Here is a 15,905-nt window from a genome sequence, read left to right on the forward strand (position 1 = left end):
AACACATTTTGGGAAATCCTATCCAATACTATAAAGCCCAGCACTAGCAGGATGACCGCTGAGGATCTTCACATATTAACAACGGGCTACATTGTAGTCAATCTATACTTTAATTGTTTAATTTTATTCAAAGCAAATCGTGTGCAAATATATTCTGACATCATGCCACTACTTTAGATGTTTATAAACATAGTTGTTCTCTATATAATCTCTATAGAGACATCATCCAGACGTGCAGGTTCTTATGCTTTTAAAAGCACCAATCCTATCAAAAGTCTGCCTGTCAAAGACTTCCATCTCTTTATGTAATATGTTATATACTTAATACATTTTGAAAACTGCGTTTTGCATTAACCCGGAGGAAAGAATGCATGCGGCGATAAAATGCGTAGATTGATCAGCGTATGACATCAAAATAACGCGAGAGTGGATCGAGCATATGCAGAAGAAACGCTCTTACATCGCTCTCGCGGCACTTCAATGTCATAAACTGATCAATCTGCACAGCTCCGAATTAAACAGGCATGTCCATGGACATCTATGTCGATGAGCGTGTCCATGCACCACGTGACTGCCACCGGTCTCTTCTTCGCTGGTGTTCAGCAGCCGCTCTATAAAAACCCACCGTATCCTTACTCGTTCTCTTATTTCGCGATGGTGCACAAAAGTGTCGTGATCGGGACGTGTAAGAAGATAAGAATATGTTCACAGGAAGGTAAAAGTACACTTGATGCTTTTTTATTAGATATACCTTAGCACATTGGTACAGTGTTTTAAATAAAAGTTGTGTTTGAGAGCATGTTCGCGCATGTGCGACATCAGCACGTGTTAAAGATGTCTTATATTTTGGTCTTTTATTTTTAGGTGGCTGAATGAATATGAATGAATGAACTCCAAACGAAGACTCCTGAGCTGCTGTAAACTGAGTGTGTGATGTAAGTAGCCGATTTATATTCTGATGAATCCAGCGGAAGTCAGCTGAGCAGGCCTGACACGTGCCTGCACTAGTGTTACTCTGCTGGAAGAGTGAGGCACTGCCGTTTTGCTCCATCAGGTTTGGCTGTTTTAGTCATTCCTGGTGCAGCATTGGTGATGCCATGTCTTCTGAGAGTGGATTGTGCTCACAAAATGGGGCAGTCCTAGTCTGAGGGCAAACAGTTTTGTCAAATAGTTTAAAATGGTTTGAGTTAACGATGCAATTTTTAATTCGTGTTTGTTATAGGTCTCACAAGATCATACAGTGACTTGATCCAAATAACTGCTTTTGTTGAATGGTAAGCAGTTAACCTTAGACATCGGGGTTCTATATTTTTATATAACTTTCACTGTACTATGATGATCGTGTCATTTATATTGTGACATTTAACTAGTCTCCTGTTCTATTTACTGTTTGTTCTGATTTTTTTATTCCTAGATCCTGCCCAGAGGGTTTCAGGACATCTGGCTTTTTTCTTCATGGTAAGGATGTTCACCGATGCTTTATGAGAAACTGATTTACTGTGGTGGGATGAACATTATCAACATGGCATTCTTACATAAAATGTGGGGAGTTGTTTTTTAACTGATCACAGTCAGATTTATGTGAGAATCTGTTTTGTTTCGTGGTTTCTTCTAATTGATCATTTTACCTGCAGGCGGAGCAGTAAATGGCTGAATGAACGGGTCCAACGGACTACTGGCATCATTTTAGTGCAGGTAACATTCTTGTTTTAAGATTACTTATCCAAGCTGATACCATCATGGCAGAAGCGTTTCTCTGTTGTGATGTTTTTAAGTCTTGGAATAGCATATGCAGGGTTGGCACTGATTTTTGATAACATGATTTGCAAAAATCTGACAAAGAAGCCTGCTACAGTTTTTATATGTTGAGAATAATGTTGTGCATTTGTCTAATTTGTCTCCATTCTTGTCCTGTTATAGGAAAGGCATTTAAAGGATTTCTAGAATGAAAGTGCTATCCAGCAATTTAGTAGAGACCACATTACAATGATGTTATAAAGCTTGTGTGGAACCGAACATATTATAATATTGTAATGTTTGAAGACATTCAAACTGTATACGGTCTGGCAATAATCTAAAATATGTGCTTGTATGGCATTGTAACATGTTGGTGCTTTTTCCATAGAGCTTAGTTATATGCATTATGGGTGAAGACGCCTGCCACAAAATAAAAATTTAATAAAGGACTTTCTTAAATCTTTTTTCCTAGTTTCAAATTATTTGACGCTGAAGAGAACATGTAGTCAAAAACATGACCTTTGTGCAGCTAACAATTGAGTAAAGGAGCTACGAAACATCCTTATTGATTGAAAAACAAAATAAATGAGTTCACTTTTTATTTGTTAGTATCTTGTAAGAAATGCTCTTTTAAAGGGCTCAAGTTTTTCCCTTTGAGAGATATGGTCTAACATTGCTGAAATCTGCTAACATTTATAGCACGCTATGTTTTGTTTTCCTTAGATTTGAATTGAAGTGTCTGCCACAAAATGCCAATTAACTTGTTCAGTAAAGGAATTCCTACCACACAATAACCAGGACCATAAGAAAATATATGGCGCATATTCATTTGCACTGTTGTTTTAGGTACTTTCAAAAATGCTTGAAAGTGAAAGGGAATTTGCCAATTGCAACTTTCATGTGATACAACCTTTAACAAGGGTTTTACCATACTGATCACTCACGTCAATATTTAATTTAGATTTTTTTTCATTGTTACTGCATGATTGTCCATAATGCTGCTGTAATTTTAATGGTAATACTAAATTGCTAGTTAAATTGGCACTACTTTTTGTACTTCATGCACTTTGTGTATATGTAATGCTGACTTTCAACTCAAGATCCTGAAGTATAGTGGAACAAGTGCAAGTACACTTCAGGTACACTTTAAATATTTTGCAATGAAACATTTTTGGTTTAATATTTAAAAATATGCATTGTGTACAAGTACATAATGTTTAATTTTAATTGTATACAAGTCTTGAGCGATATGTCAGTAAACGTATATGCATTTATATATACTTGGAATTAAAACATTTTTTTTGTATGGTTGTATAGCTTCCATTCTAGCGTTTGTACAAGTGTTTTAAACTTAAGGGAAGAGTTTAGACTGCTTTGGTGATGCCAGAGAATAGAGTACATTTTATTTGTGAAAAATACTTTTAAACAAAATGTTTAAATTATAGATTTTTTTATTCTTGCTTTTTTCTGGGGTTTAGAAAAACATCACAATTTGAAAGCAAATTTCACATCTGTTTAAAATTTAAACTCCGTCACATTCATATCTTTCATTCAAACTCATTTGTTAATAAAATGAAGTAATGTATTATATCTGGATGTGCACGAAATGTAAATAAATAAAACCACACACCTCAGATTCTTTCAAATCATGTGACCGGTTGAAATGATGCTACAGGAAATTCCAGATGCATCGTCTTCATTTTCATTAGTCTATATAACTTGTATGTTCTTTCAGCCCTTTAACCTTAAGATGAGTCTTTCTGTGACAACTCCACATCAGTTTGTAAGTATTATATATTAAAAGTTTGGAGGAAGGTTTTGAAAACTTTGAGAATACACTTTTAACCCTTGTGTTAAAGTCCTAGCAATGTCTAATTCTGTAATTTAATTAATATTTTTAGCATTTTGTTTGTTAATGAAAGTGCGTTCGGCAAACGTTAAATTTAACCCTATAACAGTAAAACACGCATTTCCTGTAAAGCTACTTTAAAACTACTGTGCTGTGCAAAAGTCTTTGGCATGTTAGTATTTTCATCCCAATAAAAGGGTTTTGAGCCTATTATTTGTATCTTTTGTTGTAGTGTGTCAGTACATATTAGTTTTTTAATTTCAAAAAAAAATTCATTTTCTGTTATAATCCAGTGAGATTTTTATATGACAACAGCCGGTGATCCACGCAGAGATAGTATGTATAAAGCCACTCAGACTAAAATTATACTTTTAAGTGTGTCAAAATTCAAAGAATTACATAATTTCAGTACTATTTTTACACTTAAGAAAAAGAGTGATTCATAAAGGTTCTTAAGTGTTGAGACTAGACTTTACTTTTGCATCTCTGTCGCCATCTCTCTTTTATAAAATGAAACTGCAGGTTACTTTATGTATTTATCTTCATCTGAGTTGAAGTCAACAAATGTTAAATTTCCCACAAAATCTTACAGCTCAATTTATCAATCACAATTATAAATTTACCGTTGTAAATCAGGGGGAATTTTGTGTTTAAATCATTGTAGTCTTAACTTTACAACACTTAAATCAGAATTTAAGAATCAGCCATAAGTTTTTCTGAAAGTTGCTCTTAAAAAAGTCTGACTTCTTACTTCTTTAAGAATACTTGTTTTTAAGAGTATTAGTAAGATAGTAAGAATACTCTTAAAAGCATTTTGAGAAGTTTTATACATATGGTCACACTCCAAAATCTCACTGGATTATAACAAATAACGGCAAAAGGGAATGTTTTAGAATGTAAACTGATATTTATTATTGATAAACTTTATCAAAATATGTAAATAACTGGCAGAAAATTATTTTATTGGGTTGAAAATACTAATGTGCCTAAGATAATGCACAATTGTGTATGCATTGTGAACAGCACTATACAAATAAATAATAATTCAATTGATTTGAATCGTTTTGCCTTTTTTCATTACAGACAAACATACTGCAACATGACTAGTGCTTACAAAATGAACTCAGGAACGCTGCTGAGATCAAGACTGCTTTCCTTGCTTAAAAATGGACAATGGGAAAGAGATGATGTCGTTAAATTGTTCATAGTCCTTATGAATCAGTGTAATGACAGAGAGGAGGATTTCAACACATGGATAATGAAAATCCTTTATAAAGTGGAGATTCACAAAATCAAAGCATCAGATTTGACTGATCCCAAAAGTGATCAGTTTGTGGATCATGTTGATGAGAAAATTAATGACATTATTGAAAATAATGAAGGGAAAACACTCGACGAGATTGTAAAGGAAATCTGTGAACAAAAAAATATTGATAAAGTTATGCCTGAAGTCAAAGACATTGTTTCATCTGTATCCAAAAGTCTGTCATATTCCACTTCAACACACTTACAAGGAATAGAGAAAATGTTATTCACGCTTTGCAACGCAGTTGAAAAGACAATGAAAATTACACCTCGACTGACACAGATGGTGAGCTGGTGCCTTCTTGTTCTTTCTAAGTCGAGTCACCTTGTTCAGGTTGGAACCGGAGAGGGAAAGTCTTGCATTGTGGCCATGTTTGCTGCATATCAGGCACTGGAAGGAAAAACCCCAGACGTCATCTCAAGCTCTCCTATACTTGCTGAAAGAGATGCAAAGGAATGGTCCGACTTTTATAAGGAACTGAAAATCACTGTTGATGTCAACACCAACAAATCTAAAGACAAGGACCTAAAGAAGTGTTATGAATGCCAGGTGGTTTATGGTACGACTGAGAGTTTTGCAGGCGATTATCTGAGACAGCGCTTTCATAGATTTGATGTGCGACCTAAGAGAGAATTTCATTGTGTGATTGTGGATGAAGTGGACTCTCTGATGTTGGACAAAGGTCTTGAGGTGGTCTACCTAAACACTGAGGTGCCTCTCATGGAACAATTGAATGGAATACTGGCTGAAATCTGGCATACTGTCAGCCAGCTAAAACACTTGGAGTCTGGAGAAATTTTAGGTCCCATTCAGCAGTTCTCTCAAATTTTGATCAAAAGCTTCTCTGAAAGCGATAAAATTGATCATCTCAGTTTAGTGCAATTGGCTGTGAAAGCTGGAATTCTTCCTACAACACCCTCTGTACAGAAGCAGGAAAATCTAAAGAATATGTTGGAACAACTAGACAACACAAGTGTTAACCAGATGAGGGCATTTTTAACCATGTTTGCGAAAAACTTCCCTCAATTTGTCTTTAAATTGTACCTCCAAGGGCCTTATGGAAAGTACAAAAACAGAATGAGATCAGTTCGTCACGTACAAATACGAGACAAGAAATATCGTTTCTTTTCTAGAATCTGGACAATGTCGTTTTGTGTACTTTGAGGAGGACCTTGCAGGTTCATTGGTGAGGATGTTCAAGAAAAGACCTCTGTCTACAAAAAAACTAAATGGGTCTTGTATCCCAGGCCTTCAAGACCTTATTGATGGCAAACTTCAAACTTGGATAGAAAATGCTCTGGAGGCCAGAAAAATGACTCTTGGCCACGAATACATCCTTCATGAGATGGAGTTGTTCCTGTAGATTACATGTGTACTGGTGTCGTACAGAACAACATGGTATGGGGGGAAGGACTTCAGCAGTTCCTTGAGATGAAACACCAAACAAAGCTGTCCAACATGAGTCTAATTACAAATTTCATGTCTAATGTGGGCTTATTCAAGAGATACAAGAACCACATCTATGGGATTACAGGTACCCTGGGGGACCAAACAGAGCTAGACATGCTGAAGAAGCTCTACAGTGGGATTGAAACTTGTCAAATTCCCTCATTTAGACGTAGGAAACTTTATGAACTGGAAGGATTGGTTATACCCGAAGAGAAGGAATGGGTCCAGAAGGTCTGCAAAGTTGTCAAGGAACAAGTATCCTCCAAAGGCTATCACGGACCAAGAGCAGCCCTGGTTATCTGTGAAACCATCAATCGTGCAAAGGTTTTGCACAGTGCCCTTTTCGACACGACCTTGAACGGTAAACTAAAGCTCTATGTAAACAATAACATGGATAACTCTTCAATAGTAGATAGAACCGTTCAAGAGGGGGATGTCATTATTGCAACTAATCTTGCAGGTCGCGGCACAGACTTAAAGGTCTGCGAGAGCGTTAATAAAGCAGGAGGTCTGTTTGTTGTGCAAACCTTCTTGCCCCTGAATGTCCGTGTAGAACAGCAAGCCTTTGGACGAACTGCACGCCAAGGGAGTCCAGGATCTGCTCAACTCATCACGTGCTGCAGTCATTTCTCTAAATCTGTCAAACTAATAATGGGCTTAAACACATCTTTCAAATTCTTATCTAGCTGTCTGGATGATCTAGCAACTATCTCGTGTGGTGTTACAGAGAGTCTGTTTGAAAGCGCTCTTAGTTGCTACCAAGAAAACCCCAGTTCTCTAAACCACAAGACTATGATCTCTGCACTAACAGTCCTCTTAACCCTGAATTCGTTTGTGACAAGTAATCTGGATAAGGCAAAAGATGCCAGAAATATTGTGGTAAATATCAGACTCTCGCGTTTTCTAGAAGAAGACATTGCAGAAATTACAAAAAAGGAAGAACTTTTCTCAGTCTACCTTGACATTCTAGACAACATTTATGAGGACAATTCTTTTTCTGAGCAACGTGATGTCATTGTGTCTCTCTTCATGAGTCCTGGGGTCTGTGGCTCATGATGAATTTCAGTGAGGAAAAACCCATTGACGTGTTGAAGCAGCAGTTGATGAGGGACATGTCAAATGCGAAGGAGAAACTTTTGAGTAAACAAACCCCCTCCTCTATGGTCTACTATTACATTAGGTCTGGAACAAACTCCGTCAGAACGGACACCTTGCAGAGAGCATTGACATGTACACCAAAGCAGTAGAGGATGGCGATTATGGAGAGATAATCCCACAATATAATCGTGCATTGGCAACTATTGCTAAGAAAGATACTGGCTATATTGCTCAAGCATTGGTTGACCTGGAAAAGGCTGACAAAGCAATAGATTCACATAAGTTATACATGTCAAATGTTCAGACTTTGGTGATGTTAAGTCAAGAGCCAAAAGGGCAAGATGATACATTGTTTACAAAACAGTTTCAAGTGAAGGCTATAGTTCTTGATCTACTCAAAAGGAACATTCAAGATGCTGTGATGAAGCTGAGGAGGGCTGAAAGGACAGGACGTGACGTGAGGCTGACTGAAGAACACAACAGTTCTCTGATAGAACACTGTCCAATCTGTTTTAAAAGAGTTCTGAGAGAACTGTCAAAGGAACTGTCAAAGGAACTTGTAAATGTCAAATCACTGGGTCTTGACACAATTTTCTCTTTGGACACTCTATGTAGAGTATACACAGTGATACCCAGTGGCTTTTTGTCAAAATTGTTGTATAATAGATGGTAGTATATTTTAATGCGATATTGCTCAAATGTAGTATATGGCTCTATATCAGCATGGCTGTGATAAGGCCCGAGCAGCTACTGCAAGAGAAATATTGCATTTATACACATTTATACCAACGTGTTATGTGTATACCTCCATCAATTGTAACAGTAGCAAGTTGACAAAGCAATTTCTGTTATGTAAAATACGTCTCAAGACCCTCGCGTAACTGTAATTTTCAAAGTGATTCCTAAATAATGTGAAGTGCTCTAAGAGATACTGCCAAATTTATGTATGTTTTATTTTCAGTTTCATAAGTTTGACGTAGTGGCCTAGTGAATATCGTATGACTCTTAGCCAATCACATTCGAGAACCAGAAAGAGTGTTGAAATTATCGGCATATATACTTTATTGGGTACACTTTGCGAGAGACCCTTTTACCTTCAGAACTTAAGAACTGTGTGTCTTAGCATCAGTAGGTTCATTAGAGATTTTTGTTCATGATAATAGGCATCACACACATCAAGATTTGCCCTTATGATCACTTGCACCGAGTTGCTTTTGTCACATTTCAAAAATCTATATGTGACTCTGGACAATCGGTCAATTTTGGGAAATTTAGTTTTTTACATAAAATGAAAGCTGAATAAGTAAGATTTCTATTGATTTAAGAGTTGTTAGAATAGGACAATATCTGGATGAGATACAACCATTTAAAGCTCAGAAATCTGAGAGTCCAAAAAAATATAAATATTGAGAAAATTGCCTTTGAAGTTGTTGATCATAGGCACTGTGGTATTCCATCCACTCACAAAAATAAAGTTTTATATATTTAAGGTAGGATCCTAATGATCTTTGACATTAAAGAAAATCTATAATTTTGACCCATACAGTGTATTTTGTCATTAACAATAACATCCAGTGAGTGCATGACGTTTGACATAATCGCAATCAGGCAACACTTCAATGCGGTGAATGAGCTTTTAGAGGATGTCAGTTTTCAGAAAAAGTAAAGTTGACAAAGAAATTAGAGTTTCCAAAGATGACTGGAAATAGAGGTATGCGTTCACTTTGTCCCCAATCCAGCACAAAGCTATTCTGTTTGATTTGTTACAAGACAGCTGGAGGAGTCAAGAGTGGACACGTCAAACACCACTATTAAATGTTACACTAAAAAATTCTGACACTTAAATTCATTGTTTTGCCAATTGTGCACTTGTTAGTAATATATTTTGAATGAAAACTTCACTTTGTTTTTTGCTGTAAAGTTTGTTGAATGAAGTTTATTTGTTATATAAAGTTATAAGAAAGTTTATTTAAAACAAGTTTTATATTAACCAATTGTTCCGGACCCTTCACTTTGAGGAACCCCTGTTATGTGGAAGGTGGACAGTGAGCAGAGTCATGTACATGGTAAAGCATGTCAGTTAATATGTTTATGATACAGTTTTGAACTGACTTTCTTCTCTTCTCTGCCCCTCAAATATGCAATATATTCTATATCTCCATCATTTTCTTTTCCTTTGGTTAGTTGGTAATCTAAGTAGGCTTTGTTCAGTTGTTTTGATTATTTCCTTCATTACTTTACACTACTGTAATATACTTGGAATTTTAAGGTTCCATTTGCATTCTGAGGAGTTTTGAGATAACAAACTTTTGAATTAAGTTTCAGTTTTTGTTAAAAAAAGTCAAAAAATGCATACAACGGAAAGAAAAAAATCACATAATTTAAGTAAACTGTCAGAGAATAATAATTTGTGAATAATTCAATTTTTGACAAAAATGTCAGACCCTATGAAATGTAGCTCTCTAGCTTAGTCTCAAAGTGATGATTTGTTCTTGATATTATTTTTAAAATCAAACATTTTAAGCTGACTGATAACACAATTGTTACAGTTAAAGAGTAGATTATAAATGCTAAACAGATTAAACAACAATCTCTCACTTTTTATGTTACTTTTTGGATCACTACAAGGATTGAATTGATGTTCATGCATCACAAGTGTTTTAATCTGATTTAATATTAGCATTTACGCTCTGGAACTCCTTTAGGGATCACACTTGGCTCCTCCCCAAAGCCTTGAAATGCATTTTCTTTTTTCAGGAAAACTAATGTAACACATTTTGAGAGAACTTTATGGTACAAATTAATATTAATGCAACAATTGTCTCCTTTTATTCACCACTGAAATCAACAAATATTTTTTAAACAATTGTTCAATTATTACAGATAAAAACCAGGGCCCTTATGTATAAAACTTCTCAAAAATGCTCTTAATAGTTGTCTTAAACTTTGTCTTAAGTGTCAAAACATTCTTAGGAAGAAGTAGGACTATTTTAAGAGTAGGAGCCTTTTATTAAGAACCTAAATCAACTTTAAGTAAAGTTTAAGACTGATTCTTAAGTTCTGATTAAAGTGTTGTAAATTAAGGACTACAATGAATTAAACACAAAATGGCTAACCGTGACCTCTGAATCAGCAAATAGGGAGCCGGCAAGTGTGAAGTCAGATTAGCAAGCCACCATTTATTCATGTATGAATTAAGACATTACTTAATTAAGACATAACATTAATATATATATTAATTTATTTATACTGTATATTTAGCTGTCCTCTATAACTTATTTGGGTAAAATAAACCCACATTTTGTTATTGGGCATGTACATAAAATTCAGTGTTGAAATCTGTCAGCCTACTTTCCCCTGATTTACAACGTTAAGCTTATAATAGATAGTGATATATTGAGCTGTATGCTTTTGTGTGAAATTAAACATTGGTTGACATCAACCCATATGAAGATAAATACATAAAATACCCTGCAATATCATTTTTCAAACAGAGATGTCGACAGAGATTCAAAAGTTAAAATTGCAGTTTCAAAATTACACAAAAATATATCAATTTTGTCTTGGTTTCAACAAGTTTTAACATCTAATTTAAAGAATTAAGCTGCTGAATGACACCCTATTATAGTACATTTACATTTAGACATTTGGCATTTTACTTACATTGCTTTATCCTATACATTTTACATAGACATTTGCAATCCCCTGGGAACGAACCCACAACATTGCGTTGTTAACACAATGCTCTTACCACTGAGCTACAGGAAAGCTGTACAGTATAAAAAGAAAAGACAAAAGAATTATTTAACATTTTTATATTATTATATTATTTCATGTACTCCGTGTCATCATATCATTCCAACACATTGTTTCTTTGTTGTAAAGTTCATTGTATCTGCCTCTGTATTGCCATCTTGTTACTCTTAATAGGTTAGGAGACATCTTCAGCTCTCTTAAATAATATAGAGGCTGAGATCTAGTCTTATCACTTATGAACCTTTATGAATAACTCTTATTCTTAAGTGTAAGAATAAGAGTAAAATAATGTCATTCTTAGAATTCTGACACACTTAAGAATAAAATTTACTCTAAGTGCCTTTGTACATACAGGCCCAAGCTCTAAATGTTGTGATTAGTGCCATCTGGTGGTAAAAAACTACAAACATGTGTAATTGCATGTGAATGGTGGTGAAACTCTCTATAGTGTAGCTTGTGAATTCCAGTTGTTCAGATACGATTTAGGATTTGAGGATTTGAACGTACATTTAGACAATTTAAAATAACTTTTTCTCAACTTTCAGATATTTTTGGTTCGATAAGTAAAAGGTTTTGCATTACGATTACAATCAAACATTAACGTTTTGCTAGAAATGGAGCACATGGAAAGCCCTTTTTCAAAGATTTTAAAATATCTTAGAAAATAAGGAATGGATAGTGATACTTCAAACACTTTGTACAAACATTTAGCAATTTATGTGTATTTCATTTAGTTTACTGGTCCTCTGTGTTTAGGGGTCACACATGGCTTGTGTAAGATCAGTGTCTCCCATTGGCTGCTGTGGACTTTTTTTCAGCACAATGGCTGATATTTGTTTGTGGCTGTAGTTTTTACCACCAAAAGATTCCGTGACTTCATATTCATATTTCTCATTAATTTCCTATGTCAACAAATTTTGACCGCTAAGGAGCCAAGTGTGACTTTTTTGTGACCCTTTAACATATGTGTTTCATGTCCATGTTTTTTTGTGTTCACATAGCTAATGCTACAAACGTGTTTCATCTCGTTCCGTAAAAGCTTTGATTTTTTTAATTATTTTTCGGTCAAAAGTGAGTCCCAGAGGATTAAAAACATTATCTTGGTCACGTCCGATCACATTATGTTTCCTCTCATTAACTGTTAATGTTTTGTTTTAATGTTAAGATTAGCAGATGTGGGCGGATCCGTAAGAAAGTGGCGTCAGTTGTCCCACCCCTCATGCGTCATGTGACCTGAATGTTGACGTACAGTGTTGGACTTGGCGCGGTTTAATACAAACCCGGGAGTTTGTTGGTAGTGCGGTGTTGAATTGGCCACTTCAGCAATGTCGACAAATCAAAAATACACAAGTGAGAATGATTCCAAACACGACGAGAACAGGTAAGATTTGAGAATAGTGTAATGTTGTGTGGATTTTTGTTTATGTTTTATGACTTTAATTCGTCGTCGGCTAACCGTAGTATGCTAGCATAGCAGCACACACAAATAGTTGTCTAAACTAGTACTTGGGTTACACAATTCTGTCAGATTTGTGTCACTTAAACAACATTATTCAAGTCCTCCTAATGTAATTTCAGTTCTGTTCCTGCATTCAAGCTAATGTTTGGTCTTAAAATTGTCGCTTTGTTGCTATTGAATGCAACTGAGAATCTCCCGCCAGTCGTATTGTGTTCACATCATGAGGCCAAAAGCGCCAAAAGAGTCCAGACTTTACAAGTGTTACCATCTCTCTTGATTAATGTTTTGTAGCTGTTTTGTGATTTTGCAGTAAATATCTTGAATGCATGTGTTGACAGCAGTTTATTTTGTGTCTGGTTTGGGTTACAATTAAAGATTCATTTGGAGCCTAATAAGATGACTTATAGCTGTTTGATCGTGAATGTTTATGTATGAATGTTTAATGCACGTGCTCTTCTTCATTGAGTATAAATTGTTTAGCCTGGTTTCTTAGTTTTTAAATGCTTGTCGACATGTCCAACAGGAACAAAGGCCCCTCAAGATGGTCCAGCTGTAGGAAACGCGGTGCAGATGGTAGTCTGAGAAGATCTCACCCCAATGAAGAGGAGAACAAAGATCAGAGATGTTCACAGAGACCAGAAAGGTGAGTTTTTCCTATCAGGGTTAACCTGTACTAAGATTCATATTCAAGAGAGACAACTGAAATTGTTCTTTAATGTTTATCTGTGTTAATCAAGTTTTTATATCATTTCTTAAGTACAAGTACTTCATTTGCAATTTGACTAAATTGAGGTTTTTTTTTTACTTCCTATGAACAAGTGAGGTGATGTGTAGTGGTAAAACGAGTGGCATACTCATGACGTTTTTCTTGAGTTCAGGTTTACAACTCCAGAGAGCGAAGGGCCCGTGTCCAGAGTAAAAAACTGGGGTGATGAGGTGGAGGCTGAGGAAATGCGCTCAAATGTCCACCGTGACATGCATCGGTCAGTTGCCTCTCTTGATTTTTGTTAAGGGTCATATGTGATTAAAATCTGAATTATATTGATATCAAATAATACAGTGTTTTTTAATTACATGCGCACATAACATTGATAGACTTGATGGAATGTTAATTGGAGGTCCCTCCTTTTCAGATATCGAAGAAGAATTCTTGCAGCAGATTCTCCCCAAAGAGACAGGAAAATCTCATCTGGAAGGTTTGTGCTGCAAGTCGTTGAATTGTTTTATATGATTAAGGATATCCTGTAAGTGTAGTACTGTATGTTTTATCTTATGTAATACACCTGATTAAAATCATTACCACGATAACAGAGAGGTACTGTACATGTACCGTCAGAAAGGGAAACATACAAAAAGTATTATTCATTGGAGTTGACACACCTTAGTGTACTTCAAATTGGCATTTAGGTGTATAAAGAAATGACAGATTTGAGGGTCCAGAGACCCTCATATAAAAATACTCTATTACAAAAACAGTGTAAATTATATGATGCTATGCTATCATAAACTCAACCATTGAAGTGTTTTAGTGATGAACCATGTATTTCTCATTTTCCAGTTCAGAATCCAGAGATTCCAAAGATTCTCCTGCTAAAGGTGATGTAGAAACAGACGAGACGACGCTCATGAGAAGACAGAAACAGATCACCTATGGGAAAAACACTCTTGCCTACGACAGATACATGAAAGAAGTTCCTAAGTAAGTAGGAATATGTAAGCTCAGCAAAATTGTGTGGTCTGAAATGAAAAGAAAGCAATGCAAATTGATGAAAATAATTTTTAGGACAGAAGAACGGTCTTTAATACACTAAAAAAAGAAACATAGTTCTTAATCGTTGATTATTAATCATCTTTTTGGTTTGTGACTAATAAGCACATTAGATAATCCCATTGCTAATATTTTAGGCATATGAGACAGCCAGGTGTTCATCCAAGGACTCCAAACAAGTTCAAAAAATACAGCCGGCGTTCCTGGGATCAGCAGATTAAACTCTGGCGGGTCAGTCTGCACGCGTGGGATCCCCCTGCGGAAGAGGGAAGTGAACTGGAGCAGATGTAAGTGTCAAAAATGCTCAAATTAAACTTCAGCGACTTGATTTTATTAGGGAGGCTACATGAAATACTACTTATTTACTCACTGTATTGAAAAATAGAAAGCAAAAAGTGGTGAAACTTGAAGAAAAAAAAATGTTGACTAGGTCCTTAAACCAACATTTTCATCTCAGATCTTGACATGTATAAAATATTAACTCGTATGCGACTGTGTTTATCAGAGAGGAAATTGATCTTGGTGAAATCATGGATTTTGACTTTGATGTGGAGTGTTCGGCAGATACAGAGACTGCATCCCAATATCCAGAATCCAAGGGAGCGTCGTTGTCTTTGCAAGAGGTAATGAACCTGCATGAAGCGTGTTCAGAAACATGTAAATGATAGGATTTATATTTATAAATTGTGCACAATCAAGCGTGATCCTCTTGTGTTGCAGGATTCCTTCACAGGCACTCCTAAAAAGATGATGAAAATTGAGGATGCAGAAATGGCATGAGCACACTGACATCTCCAGGCTCTATTAGAAAACTGTTTTATTACACTGTTCGTCTCACCGTTTGTTTTGATTATTATTGTGAAATAACGGAAACAGGTTTTGGCGTGTCTGTTATACGGCAGGGTTTTGCCAAAATCACAGAATTCAACATGTTCTTTAAACCCACACTTTTAGGCCTTTGCAAAAGAAAATGGAAATGTATATTTTGGACATTAATTTGTATGATGCTAATCTATTTGATGCTTGGTGATATTCTTTCGTATTTATCAGTTTATTTGTTAACTTCATATTTCTGCTGTTATAAGTTGTTTGTGATTTTAAGTGCATTTTTTTAATTTGCCTTTTTGATCATTGTTCATTTGTATTTTATGCTAACTATTTTGAATAAAAATAAAGCTATTAAGACCAAATGGTAGTCAATCATGTCACCTTGTATTAAAGTGTATTATGGTGATCTGACATTTTATTGACACTTAATGAGATGGACACTGCACTTTTAAATCCACTTTTTAAAAAGGGAAATAGTAAATAAAAGTTGAGAGTATATATCTTGATATTTGTGCTTTTGCTCTAAAATTAGTAAAAAGGGATGTTCTTTTGCCCCAGTTTGAAGTCAATTATATTAATACGTTCTGAAAAACATTAGAAAATAATTGAAAGACTGTTTCAGCTGTTTATTTATTTCACACTTTAGCAATTGACA

At 35.4% G+C, this 15,905-nt stretch overlaps 2 protein-coding genes, 1 long non-coding RNA gene and 1 other non-coding gene across 4 annotated transcripts; all 4 read left to right on the forward strand.

Annotated features, from left to right (window-relative positions):
* The first annotated feature begins 580 nt into the window (after positions 1 to 580).
* LOC130438186 (uncharacterized) lies at positions 581 to 2,201 on the forward strand. The gene is made up of 6 exons (XR_008909281.1): positions 581 to 715; positions 865 to 935; positions 1,223 to 1,274; positions 1,415 to 1,458; positions 1,635 to 1,695; positions 1,921 to 2,201. It is a non-coding gene; the product is annotated as an uncharacterized LOC130438186 (long non-coding RNA).
* Positions 964 to 1,159, forward strand: LOC130438533 (small nucleolar RNA SNORA74). Its single transcript, XR_008909343.1, has one exon. It is a non-coding gene; the product is annotated as a small nucleolar RNA SNORA74 (small nucleolar RNA).
* Positions 2,202 to 3,437: 1,236 nt separating the features above from the next.
* On the forward strand, positions 3,438 to 9,162 carry LOC130438127 (protein translocase subunit SecA-like). The gene is made up of 2 exons (XM_056769932.1): positions 3,438 to 3,520; positions 4,670 to 9,162. The coding sequence occupies exon 2, from the start codon at positions 4,686 to 4,688 to the stop codon at positions 6,054 to 6,056; it is 1,371 nt and encodes a 456-aa protein (XP_056625910.1). The 5' UTR covers positions 3,438 to 3,520; positions 4,670 to 4,685; the 3' UTR covers positions 6,057 to 9,162.
* Positions 9,163 to 12,391: 3,229 nt separating this feature from the next.
* slbp (stem-loop binding protein) lies at positions 12,392 to 15,601 on the forward strand. Its single transcript, XM_056769931.1, has 8 exons — positions 12,392 to 12,576; positions 13,178 to 13,297; positions 13,533 to 13,637; positions 13,788 to 13,850; positions 14,213 to 14,353; positions 14,560 to 14,709; positions 14,928 to 15,045; positions 15,143 to 15,601. Exons 1-8 carry the CDS (start codon positions 12,521 to 12,523, stop codon positions 15,200 to 15,202), a joined length of 813 nt encoding a protein of 270 aa, XP_056625909.1. The 5' UTR covers positions 12,392 to 12,520; the 3' UTR covers positions 15,203 to 15,601.
* Positions 15,602 to 15,905: the final 304 nt, after the last annotated feature.

This window comes from Triplophysa dalaica, chromosome 16 (genome assembly GCF_015846415.1).
Source record: "Triplophysa dalaica isolate WHDGS20190420 chromosome 16, ASM1584641v1, whole genome shotgun sequence".
Lineage (NCBI taxonomy): Eukaryota > Metazoa > Chordata > Actinopteri > Cypriniformes > Nemacheilidae > Triplophysa > Triplophysa dalaica.